The 12,270-nt window shown below is 31.7% G+C and overlaps 1 protein-coding gene across 1 annotated transcript; it reads right to left on the reverse strand.

The window, feature by feature from the left end:
• Window positions 1-4,252: 4,252 nt before the first annotated feature.
• Non3 (Ribosome production factor 2-like protein Non3) lies at window positions 4,253-9,728 on the reverse strand. The gene is made up of 5 exons (XM_088264359.1): window positions 9,575-9,728; window positions 9,175-9,390; window positions 7,824-8,097; window positions 6,387-6,528; window positions 4,253-4,638 (listed from the first exon to the last, which is right to left on the reverse strand). Exons 1-5 carry the CDS (start codon window positions 9,595-9,597, stop codon window positions 4,343-4,345), a joined length of 951 nt encoding a protein of 316 aa, XP_088120485.1. The 5' UTR covers window positions 9,598-9,728; the 3' UTR covers window positions 4,253-4,342.
• Between the last annotated feature and the right edge of the window lie 2,542 nt (window positions 9,729-12,270).

Here is a 12,270-nt window from a genome sequence, read left to right on the forward strand (position 1 = left end):
TGTGTGCTATATTTTTTCATTACTTTTCATTTAACCAGACTGAGACACAGCTACACGTGGCCGGGTTAAAAATATTTTTGAAAAAATAGAGTCATATTTACTTTGTTCTAATTCAAATCAATAACTTTTATTCAATAAAATAATTTGAATATTTATTTATTTATTTATTGGAAAACCAACTGAATATTTACAAAAAAAATAACAATATATAATAAAATTCCAATTACAGGTTTTCACTTAACAGTATTCTGTGTTCCTATCTGAAGCGTGGGACTGATTGTTAAGACTGATTGTTAGGTAAGCCTTAAATAACTATCATATTATTACTACGTCGAAACGATGCAGTGTCCTATGCACCATTGGGTACAGCAGAGGATAGGAAGAAGAATTTAATGAAATATAAATTATTAAAAAACTATTTTCTTCTATTTTCTTTTATGATAACAACCAATGTTATTGTTTAGCAGTACAAGTCAAGAGTTCAAATTATTTATATTTAAAAATAGATACATATAATTTTATCGGTGCGCATATGTTTTGCGTCATAAATAGTTCGTCAGTGATAAGTTTAAGCACGTAATACATTTATTTCAAATTATAGCGATATTCATTCCAGTATGCGGTTAAGATACGGAATTTTAACGCGTTAGAATACGAAGTTTAAAAAAAGACATATTTTAAATATAACGTTTTATTAAATTGACTGATATTAATAATCTCACCTCATCATCTAACCTCTTTCTGCAATTAATGATGCTTTATTGTCAAATGTGATCAAACCTGTGCTCCAGATTCTTGGGTCTAGGGTTTTTTTCAAAGGAATAACACGCAAAGCCTGTACATTTAGAGGATTGTCTACACGTAGAATAGTAAGGATAGGGAAATAAATGTAAAAAAATACATCACAAACACCCAGACTAACGCAAATTAAGAAGCTTATAGTCAATGATATTACTGTTTGGATATATAGAACCTTACCTCGTGTAAATAATTTATTTTTAGTACACACAAACATCACGTATAGCATAGATTATGCAAAGGTTTTCATAGTCTAAGCTCTGAGGGAATATTATTAATACCCACCATTTATTAATTACGAATTGGAAAATGAGAGTTGTATTAATTATTACTACAATATATATATATATATATATATATATATATATATATATATATATATATATATATATATATATATATATATATATATATATATATATATATATATATATATATATATATATATATATATATATATATATATTAGTCGAGTATTAATGAACATATTTATATCTCAACATAAATGAAAAGGAATATGGAAGTCTATACGTTGATAGGACTTTTGATCTGTCATAAGCTAGTTTAAGTTATCACTTTATACACGTCTAACATTCGCCACTCTACCAATGACCATACTACTCAAATTTCAGATGTTGCCTTTATCTTCTAGTTGAAACTTTCTTTCACAAACGAGTTTTCGGCTCCATTTATGGTTGAGTTTTTTTTATTTATCAGATGCCTTCATGAAATATATGTAAGATCCACAACTTTTTACGTACAATGAAACAGTCACAATATTGGGAAAGTGATTTTTTTTGTTTATACTTTGTGTTACTTCATTTTCCCTAAATACGGTCAATATGCATAATAGTATGTAAAAATATGTTTATATATATATATATATATATATATATATATATATATATATATATATATATATATATATATATATATATATATATATATATATATATAAATATAAATAAACATATTTTTACATACTTTTATGCATATTGACCGTATTTAGGGAAAATGAAGTAACACAAAGTATAAACAAAAAAAATCACCTTCCCAATATTATTATATATATATATATATATATATATATATATATATATATATATATATATATATATATATATATATATATATAATAATATTGGGAAGGTGATTTTATATATATATATACTTATTAAAGTGTTTGAAAGTTTTGTTGTACAGAGAGAGGGTAGAGTAAACTACCTAGTTTTCAGCATTTTTAATTTCGAAAAGATTTATAATCATTTATTGAATTTGTCAAGTTTGTCTCCAACAACTGGCGGCTTATCAAAATAGGCCATTAATTATTTCAGCAAATTTAATAGTATCTCGCAGACTGTGCCATAAATTATTAGTGTTATGTTTGGGACACAAAAATATTACTTCAAGATGTTGAATGACGATGGAGCAGGAATTTTTAATATCTATTCCCAGTGTTTCGAATCAAAACATTCGGTCGGTCTGACCCGCGAAAGACGGGTTGGTTTATACAGTATTGTGTACGATATTGAGTAATGGGTTCTGGTGAGCTAATGCTATGGTTTGTGGAACTGTGCCAAAACTTGTCCAGAGTCGGTCTTTGTTCCAAAGCTGTGTTTATTTAACGAAGAATTGAGTAGCAACTGCGTTGCAGAATTCTTTGTTAAATTCATTTGGAGATTATTTATTTTGTCTGGTACTTAATCCTAGAATTTATTGAACGTTTTTCGTAGAATGAGCCATTATATTTAGGCAACGTAAAAATACGATTATTATTTTGAAGGCTACGCGAGGAGCCACACGTGGCTCCATGCAATTTTTTTATATACATATTGGAAAAAACTAAGTGGAGAAACACAGATTTGTGAACATGGATTTGGACACACTTAAATGTTGTTGAAAGATATTTGTTTTCAAAATATAACTAATGGGAAAACCTCTATGGGAGATCCCTTGCTATGGAATTTATTTAGTTGTTCAAGCGTATACACAACCATATTCGCTCAGCGGAAGGATAAAACTAATTATCTGTCAAATCAGACATGAGCTAAGTGTTACCATTCACGAAATAAGCACTAGTTGAAAAAAAAAACTTTAGATGGCGGACCCTATATTTTACACTGTATTATAAAAAAATATTTTTGTGATGATTCTCTGTGAATTTTATAAATACCTATGCACGTAGCCAGATCTGTTTTTGCAAAAACAATGAAACAGTAGTCCAATTAAATTGATGAAGTGACAGTTCCAAAATGTTATTTTTTAACGTGGCTGAAACGACGCATTGTTCACGTTCTAGAGATGTTTGAAGGGACCAAGTTCAATTCCCAAAAAATGGACATTTTGAACGTGGTTTTAACGATATTTTAACGTTAACCTACATTAATTTTAGTTATGTGGGTTATGGTTTAAAAAATTAAAAAATAACAATCCATACTTTACAATTTTTATTTAGTTTGTTAATAATAATATTTATGACAGGCGATGAAAGCTGATTCTTTATAACGTAATAAAAACTACATAAGTATAAGTATTTTTTAAATAAACATATAATCTTCTTTTTTGCTGTAAAAATAACTATATCTATAATAAAAGTCCAAAACTATAATTATCAATGCTAGATCGATATTGATAACATAAGAAGGTTGGTACGTTACTTGTAAACTATTTTTAAATGATACGGGGGGAGAAATAATTGATTTATATTTTTACAAAACATCTAAAGTTTCCAATATTGTAATGACGAAGGATAGGTTTTTCTGTATGAAATATTTTTACTAGAAAATTGAGGTAAATATGTGTTTAATTAAATCGACCACTGAGTAACTTCGCGAACATGACTTAATACTCAAACCGTTTGTATTAATCTTCTGACAGATGTCGCTATCATCTGAATAGAAGTGAAATCTTTTTTGAAAATTGTGTAGATGGCGCAAATATTGAGATTTTGGTTATATCTGTGATCGCTAGATGTCATGCGTATGACCCTTAACCTCAAAATCAGGAGTAGACAACATTTGTATACTATCGCCAAGTGAAATTTTATTATTGCCTTTCGTTAAATTTAGTTAGTTTCACAGTAAGTAAATTAAACACAATTGCAATTCATTTGTATTTTTTTAATGGAAGCTTAGTAAAAATATGGAGTTCGATTAATCATTTTATTATACTTTGCACACATAAATGTATTAAGTGGATAAAAAAATACTTTTATCAATAATTGATATGATCCTTGTGGCTGATTATTATTTAAGAAATTACTGAAATATAGGTGTGTAATGCTTAACTTTCATACACATTTAAATTATAAGAGTTTGCTCAGTTGACTGCAAAAAATACAAACAGAATACATATATTCAGTGCAGCATTTTTTTCCGGGGTAATGAATTTTCTATAAAACAATTTTTCGCTATGTTTGCCAACTTAAAGTGTCAGTAAATAAAATTCACACAAGAATGGAATAAAATTATTTATATTTAAAACACCAACACAACATTAAAAATAAACATAAATATATGGAAATTTTTCATCATTTGTGTCAGTTTTATTCAACAGCCATAGGAGTTTCTTGAGCTTTCTCGGCTCTGGCGGCTAGTTTTTTCTCTTTTCTCTTCAATTTCTTTTCTTCCGGAGTCCTCTTGAGACCCTTCATCTTTCTCGTTTGCAGTTTAGATACATCTTGTCTTCCCAGATGAATACGGCCGTGTTGAGATCCAAATGCATCCTTGGAAATGTTCTTCTTGACACCGGTCTTGAGTTCCTTAGGTTTACGGCACGCTTGACCCATGAGATCATCAGAAGCAAGCTTGGTACGGCGGAGTGTGAAATCCATTGATGGGCCTATGAAAAACAATTTAGTATTAAGTGAAGAGCTGCATTTTCAAAATAAAAAAGGAAGTATATGTACAGTATACTTTTCAGAGCTATTCGTTGCACATTATGTAAAGGTTATTGCACATTTTTCATTTTCATTTCATTCGAACCCTTATCCGCACCCCAATGGTACATAGGGCACTGCATCATAAACACAGTGTTATCTTGATCGTTAAAACATGAAGGAAACGTGATCATCCCTCCGCTTCAGGAACCAATCCAGGGTAATATTGAATAAATATTAGGGTGAATTTATCACTTATATTTATTTTACCTCCCTGGGGATCGAACCCGGGACCTCCAGAATGGTAGCCGAGCGTGCTGAACATAACACTAACATAACGGAGGCGGACATTTAATGCTTCGGAACCGTATCACCAGTGCAGTGCATAAAGTTTTTAATTAGGGTAGGCAGTAGGGTTGGGTAAGGATAAGGCATAGTAGGCACTGGTCGTGTTTCTATATGGAACGCGAGTAATCCAGGATAGGCATTGCTTTTCTGCCTATATAGAATGCACGCCTCCGCGTATCACCATACCTTCAACACAATTGGAACCATATTCAAAGACTATACGGTGATAAGTGTGCGTTGCTATATTGAACTCAATAAAAATATATTAAATTCAATGGTGATACGGTGCCGAGGCGTCAGGTTACAGCAAATCAAAACCATAATGTAAAAGTTCCTTAAATCGAACAATGATAATTTTGATTTATCCATTTAATAAATATTTTAAAATTTGGTTCCGGCATCAAAGTTTTCATGCAAAATGTATTTTAAAGTATTACAGCAGAAATTGAAAATACAATAAAAATAATTTTCCAATGAAAAATCCATAAATATTTCTCTTTTCAAAACTATAATAATGTCAGTACGGACCAAATTATTGAATTAACCTCTCGAGTAGTGAGATATTATTGAAAAGGCTGTTCCTGTAGAGTGAATTTATTTATACAGATTTTTATTTTTAAAACTAAATTTTTTGATTGAACATCATCATTTTAAACATATCCTACGCACATAATCAATAAATATTGTCAATTTGAAATAATAACTATGCCCAAAATATGAGGCCATACGCTATCAGACCTGATATTTTATGGCTCCACGGTTGGGGCGGTACGCACGGAGAGGTCAACATACTACTTGTGCCAACATATGCATAACTTTAAGTTGAGTTATTTGCAACGTAGTTTGCTTATATTCCCGCTACACGCATTGCTCATTTGAATGTGCTGTTGTTAGTATAAATCGCAAGTATATGTCATTTAAAAGACTATATCTCCCTATTTTTATATAAATCTTAATAACAATATCATCTATTGTGTTGTGGTTTCAAATTCAAGTTTTATGGAATATATGTAGATTACATCATCTTTGATTTTTTATTTATTGTAACTGCAGAGAGTTGGTAGAATTCCATATTGAATTGTTGGGTAATATATCCAAAATTACACAAGGTTTATTGGATTGAATTCTACATTTATTTATGTATATGTTAATACGTGACGCGCTTCGTTTTTTAAGATCCCAGATAAGTTCTTTGATTTTGATCTTTGATTTTTCTTGGTCGTTGTGCTTATGGAATTGATATACAAAATTCACTTATTGGTACTGATATCATGTTCATGCTAATTCAAATAACTTTTAGTACCATGTTACGTGTTATAAACAAAATGGATAAAAAGTAAACCAATCATTATAATATACATACCAATTTCAACAAGCTCTACGCGGGGTGTTCTTTGACCACTTTTTTTTAGGAGTGCTTTGTATGATCTTAAAAATATTTTGGAATCCTGTGTCGCTGTGAAACTCATGACATGCTCCAAACCTTGGAGTCTTATGACGCTGGCCTGAAATTTTTTACAATTATAAATAACACTACACATTTGCATTAAAAAAGAGATTTTTTGGACGATCGCTAGTTGTTAGTTGATCGCTAGGTGAGTACATCCCAACTGAGATAGATTTAAAAATTATGCATGAAGTTAAACACCAAAACCAACTCGGATTCAACTGTTAACATATTTACAACATTTTGAGTGTGTCTAAATACTTATTCACAAAATCTGGATTATCTCCAATTACAGGAGTTATTTTCATATTATTTTTTGACATCTCATGAAAGATGAAGAAGAATATGGAAGTCTGGGCGTTTACGGGGCTGACGTGATCACTTAAACCAGCCTATGACGGTCGTCAGCCCCGTGAACGCCCAGACTTCCATATTCTTCTTCATCTTTGATGAGATGTCAAAAAATTATATGTTAACATATTGTTTGCGGAAAACGCTAGTGTCTTTTACATACTGTTGATAGAGAGCGGGAGACCCTTATGAGAGTTCTATATGCTTATTTTTGGTGGAGTACATGAGACACCAAAAAAAATGTACAGATCGGAATTGGGTTTGCGATTACTTGTGATTAGTATACTGTGGATTGGGTGCCTATGTATAATAAGGATCGGGGTTGCTGAAAAAACTTCCCGTCAACAATGTGTTAAGCTCAGGACCAATCACCTTCACTTTATTTAATTAAAATAAATAAATAATAAAACCCTTATCCGCACCCCAATGGTGCACAGGGCATTGTGTCATATAAACGCAGTGTTATCTTGATCGTTTACACATGAAGGAAAGGCCCTCCGCTTCAGGTACCAGTCCAGGGTAACAACCAATAAAATACTGAGTCAATATGATGAATGATAGATGTTCGAATAGTGAAATAAGGAAGGAATGCAAAGCTGAGACAAGCATCATCGATAAAATTAAGAAAGGTGTGTTGAGAGGGTTTGGACATGTAGAACGAATGAGTGAGGAAACAACGGTAAAACAAATTTATGAGGCGAATGTAATTGGAAAAAGGAGCAGAGGAAGATTGAGATAAACTTGGCACCATCAGGTATGCCAAATACTTGAAAGCGGTCAGGTTAGGAGTCGAAACATTCGGCGGGTGTGTATGAGATGCATGAACGTAGTAGAGGCGAGGAACGTTTGCAAAGACAGAGTGGTGTGGCGTTCTATTCTCTCTGCCTACCCCTGCGGAGAAGCGGCGTGATGGCTAGTTAGTGAGTTAGTTTTATGATGTAGTTTTCTATGCGCCGTTGAGCGGATAAGGGTTACAATAATAAATGTAAAAAAGATAATTACCTTTTCCCACTGGAAGAAGTCAATGAAAAGAGATTTGAGACGGATAAGGTCTTGACTCTGATCCCAAGCCGGTCCATTGAATATAAGACAGGGTTTCGTGAATGTTGCAATCTTCTCTACTTTGAAGTCAACTAACTTTTTAAAATCATCCACTCCAAGCTCAATCATGTCCAGTATTGAGAAATCAAAAGTTCTTCCAAGAATGAGATTGTGCGGTCGCTTTTTACTGTGTGATGCTACGGAAAACAGAGCTGCATTTTTTTGCCTCGACAATCTGTAATGAAAAAAGGTTATTCATTTATTGATGTACATTATCCAAAATTACCATCATTGTGAAATATATTGCCGAACCTATATTAATTGGCAATGCGCCAAGCGCTCATGGCACCCTTTAAAGGTTAAAATTTAGTAAAATATGTATCATATTAATACACTAAGGACGGGTGTGTTTTACGCGTGTGGAGCGCTGGCGACAGGATTCGATAATTGTGTACACATAGTTAACCTCTAAGCTGCTCAATTACGAGTGTCAAACTTTCCGTCCCGTGCTGGATTATTTTACAAAATTTATTACAAAGATTTTGGAAGTTATTCAGATATTCACTATGGATGTTCACAGTACACAATTCACTTTACTTATTATGTTTTTATAGTGTATTAACACAAAAATATTAGCATTTACGGACTCGCGGCAGAAAATTTGGAGGGCGTATAGAAGACGCAGCTGTCGTATAGTCTATTCGTTGCGTGCACGCAGTTTTTTTTTTAAATGCAGTGTTAATAATAAATATTAATAAAAATTTATAAAAATATATAAAAATATATAAAATACATAATAAATAAAAATATATAAAAAAAAATATGTAAATTAAGACCTTAACAAAGAGATTGGTATATAATATTCATATAAAAACAATAAATAATTCCTTCTTTTCTGACTGAAATGAGGCCAGCGCAGGAGGTAAAAATACATTTCCCGTCCATAAGCATCAATCGACTGAACGGATAGAAATACCTTTCCCGTCCTTAGTATGTCAGAGTTTTTATTAAATGTCTCGCTCGCAAAATGTTCAGAGCTAAGATTTGTGGGATAAGACACAAACTTGTTGGTTTATCTGCCATTGGATGGGACAAATAAGGTTATCTTTTTTTCTTCAATTCTTGTGAATTCGTAGCGTAGATTAGAAAACAAAGTACAGTAAAAAAAGGATTTTTTTAAAATAAGTAACCAAGCAGGAGCTACTCAGGGGCATGGCAATGAGTAGGGTACTCAAGGCTGCATAACCACTACTCGCACAAGTTTGTTGGTCCCTAATGTTTAAATTATCAAATAATTATATCAGTTACATACTTTTCGAGTAGAGTGGCATCTTCAAATGGGGTTATATCATTTTTACGTTTAAACATAACTGCATTAGGCTTCTTCAAAGTGTAGATATCTTTCAGAATTCCCTTCGTCATTTCTGAAGTCCTTCTCCCTTGTAACATAAAACATTGTTTGGCATCCTCTAGTACTTTTGGCTCGAGTGACAGAAGCGCTTTTTTTCCTTTGCGTGTTGAGGCTTTCCTGTAATTTAAAAAATAAACAATTGTAAAATCATATACAAGCCACAAAATATATGAACGAATCGTCAAATAAATTTCGTTGATTTAAGTAGAATCACCATTCAAAACGTCAAAACTAAATATAACATTTTAATGCGATATTTTAAGTCACAATTCAGGTTTAACTAAACAAATTATGTAATTACCTCACTCTCTGCATGAAAGGCATTTCGAAAGATTGTTTCCTTTTTAAGACCAACCAACGAGAATAAATAACACGACACCGCTTTCTCGTAGAAAGATAAAATAACCTAAAAGGACCGCGCACAGCGTTGACAGCAAACGACGCACGTGAGTATTGACCATAGATTTTATCAAAATTGAACTTTGTTTGCTTAGTGTTGCCAACCTAGATGGCGAGTATCTACCGATTTGAAATATAGAATTTCAGCCAATTTCGTTGGATTCTACATTTGGAGCATTGATATCCAAGATTGTATCTTATACCTAAAAAACTTAGTTAAAAAATATGCTTTGCAAGAGCACATCTGTCAGGAAGCCGCTTCTGAAGATGCTTCTGTATCAGATCTGAGCATGCGGTGGGATAGCTTTCAATATACCTCAAAAACAAAAAGCGCCGGATTCCAAATTATAAACACCGATATTTATCCAATAATGAAAAAAATCCATGGATTCACCAAAATGATTGTTTATTTGGCAATGCAATGTATTAACTTTATTTTTCCAGTCGAAGCTTACTGAATTTTTTATCACTGAATTTTAAATTGTTTTAACTGATGTTTAACAAAAATATAAATGTAACTTTTTTATAAATTTATTTTCAAGGGAGTAAGGAGTAAAGAAAATATACACTTTTTTAAGTCCTTCAGAGAATTTTTTACAGTGAGCAATATTTTTGTTAAAAACTAAAAGAAATTTCAGTAATTTTCTAAACCACCATTTCCGTCAAACATAAACTCAAAGATTTTTCACAGGACTTTATGTTGAAGGTTTTTGTAAGGGGAAGAAATCGCTGATGGTTAAATGCAGTACATATTACAAAATATTGTTGTAAAATTCATTAAGCATTCTCTTCTTATACTTTTTTATTATGATCCTCGAAAAAATGTGTTCGACCAATATATTTTTAAAATATATTTTACAAAAATATTTGCCAATTTTACCTAATCTTTTCACTCACAATTTTTTTTAAACGGCAAAGTTTTCAGATGCAGAGATTTTTTTGCTGAAAATCATTCAATCCGCGTTTCCATTTCATCATTGAAATCTGATACAAGATTTTCACCTGAGAAGCGTTTCCGTTTAGGGCTACTTTATATATAAAAGTTTAAACATTTAATATAACTATTTTTCGCTATCTTGCAACTTGCAACAGTTGACAATTGAATTACAAATTGACGTATGACATGATAATAGGGATGCTTACGGTCCAAATTTATAGCATCCTCAATAGCGGCCAATTTGCGAAATAATATAATATGTAATTTGTGTCTCAAACGTGACCACTCGCAAGACTCTGCTTCCTTTGAACGCATCATTCTACCTACTCAACAAAATCATTCAATAAAGGCAATGTCTGCTTGATAGTGAAGAGGTACGTCTTCATAGCCCAAAGTCATAATAATCTACTTAAAACGGTGAAATATTGTGCACTTTTTATGACTTAAGTAATTGGGAGAACTGAAAAATTAAGTCATTGAAAAATTCGCGAAAAAGTACTGCCTGGTGGAAATATTGAATGATTGAAAGATGAATCATGAATTAGTTTTTTTTTTATATTTTCTTATTCATATTTCAGATGTACACATCTTTATAATCACAAGCAATATATGGAGAAAAGTCTACAAACTGCTTCATTACTCTTTTGTCGACTGCCAGCTACCTTGCATCCTATCAAGTTAGGTCCGCGTCCCGAAGTTGTTAAGCAGAAGTCCCAAATGAGAACTGTGGTGGATTGTCAGCTGTGAACGTCCTGGGCAGCGGGAATGCCTTGTAAACGAGGCAAGCTTTACTAAGCCTCTTGGGAGTCATGCGAAGTATATGGTCTAGCAAACTGAATCGCCTTTTCTTGACGACAGTTGTTAAGTTGTTACGGTGTTAAGTGACAGTTGTCACAAGTAAAGGTTATTGAAAATAATTACGTTACTTTAATAAAAATGTACTACTCTGTGTACCGAATGGTACATTGGTGTATAACGCACGCACTCCTTCTAAACGACCATATCTATTTGGATGAGGAAAAAAATGTTTTTCTAACAAGATTGGAAGCTTTTAACGTCATGATTATTTATAAATAATTATCAATTTTTTGCGAAAAAAAGTTCTGTAATTATTTAAAATGTCAAATAAAACCAGACTTGTTGTAAGAGTAAAAGAGTGAAAAGAGCACACTTTCAATTCTCATCTCCATAACTTTTACCTCGCTCTTAGGATATCGATAAAAAAATCTATATCAAAATATTAAACTAACTAGGATAAATATTTTTTACCTCATAAATAAATATACGTAATGAAAACAGGGGGAAACTGTATTTTTTTCACCATGGGGAAAAACTTAGAAAAGAGTTTTAATTGTTTATTTTATAAGATGGATCGCCTTCTAATCATTCAACTTCAAATTAATAAATGAACTTTTAATAACAAATTATATACTATCACAAAGGGACTCCGAATAAATTAATGAAATTTATAATTAAACCTTTAAAAATGTTTTATTTTTAATATTCCCAATGAGCAATTTAAATCACTTATTTTGGGACAGTTTTACAAAAGCTACAAACATTTTTTAAAAATCAGTAAAATATTTAAAAAAAAATACTTACAAAAAATAAAGCTCTGGGATATGTTATAAAGCAATAATAATTATTATCCACCATGAACT

This window comes from Brachycentrus maculatus, unplaced genomic scaffold, assembly GCF_059751285.1.
Source record: "Brachycentrus maculatus isolate JH-2025_06_01 unplaced genomic scaffold, ASM5975128v1 h1tg000226l, whole genome shotgun sequence".
NCBI classification, from domain to species: domain Eukaryota; kingdom Metazoa; phylum Arthropoda; class Insecta; order Trichoptera; family Brachycentridae; genus Brachycentrus; species Brachycentrus maculatus.

Coding starts and splice junctions, on each gene's coding strand:
- Non3 (XM_088264359.1), bottom strand. CDS start 9,597: ATGCCTTTCATGCAGAGAGTGAG. Junction 9,391..9,574: donor CCTTTCATGCAGAGAGTGAG/GTAATTACATAA, acceptor TTTAAATTACAG/GAAAGCCTCAACACGCAAAG. Junction 8,098..9,174: donor GATGCCACTCTACTCGAAAA/GTATGTAACTGA, acceptor TTTTCATTACAG/ATTGTCGAGGCAAAAAAATG.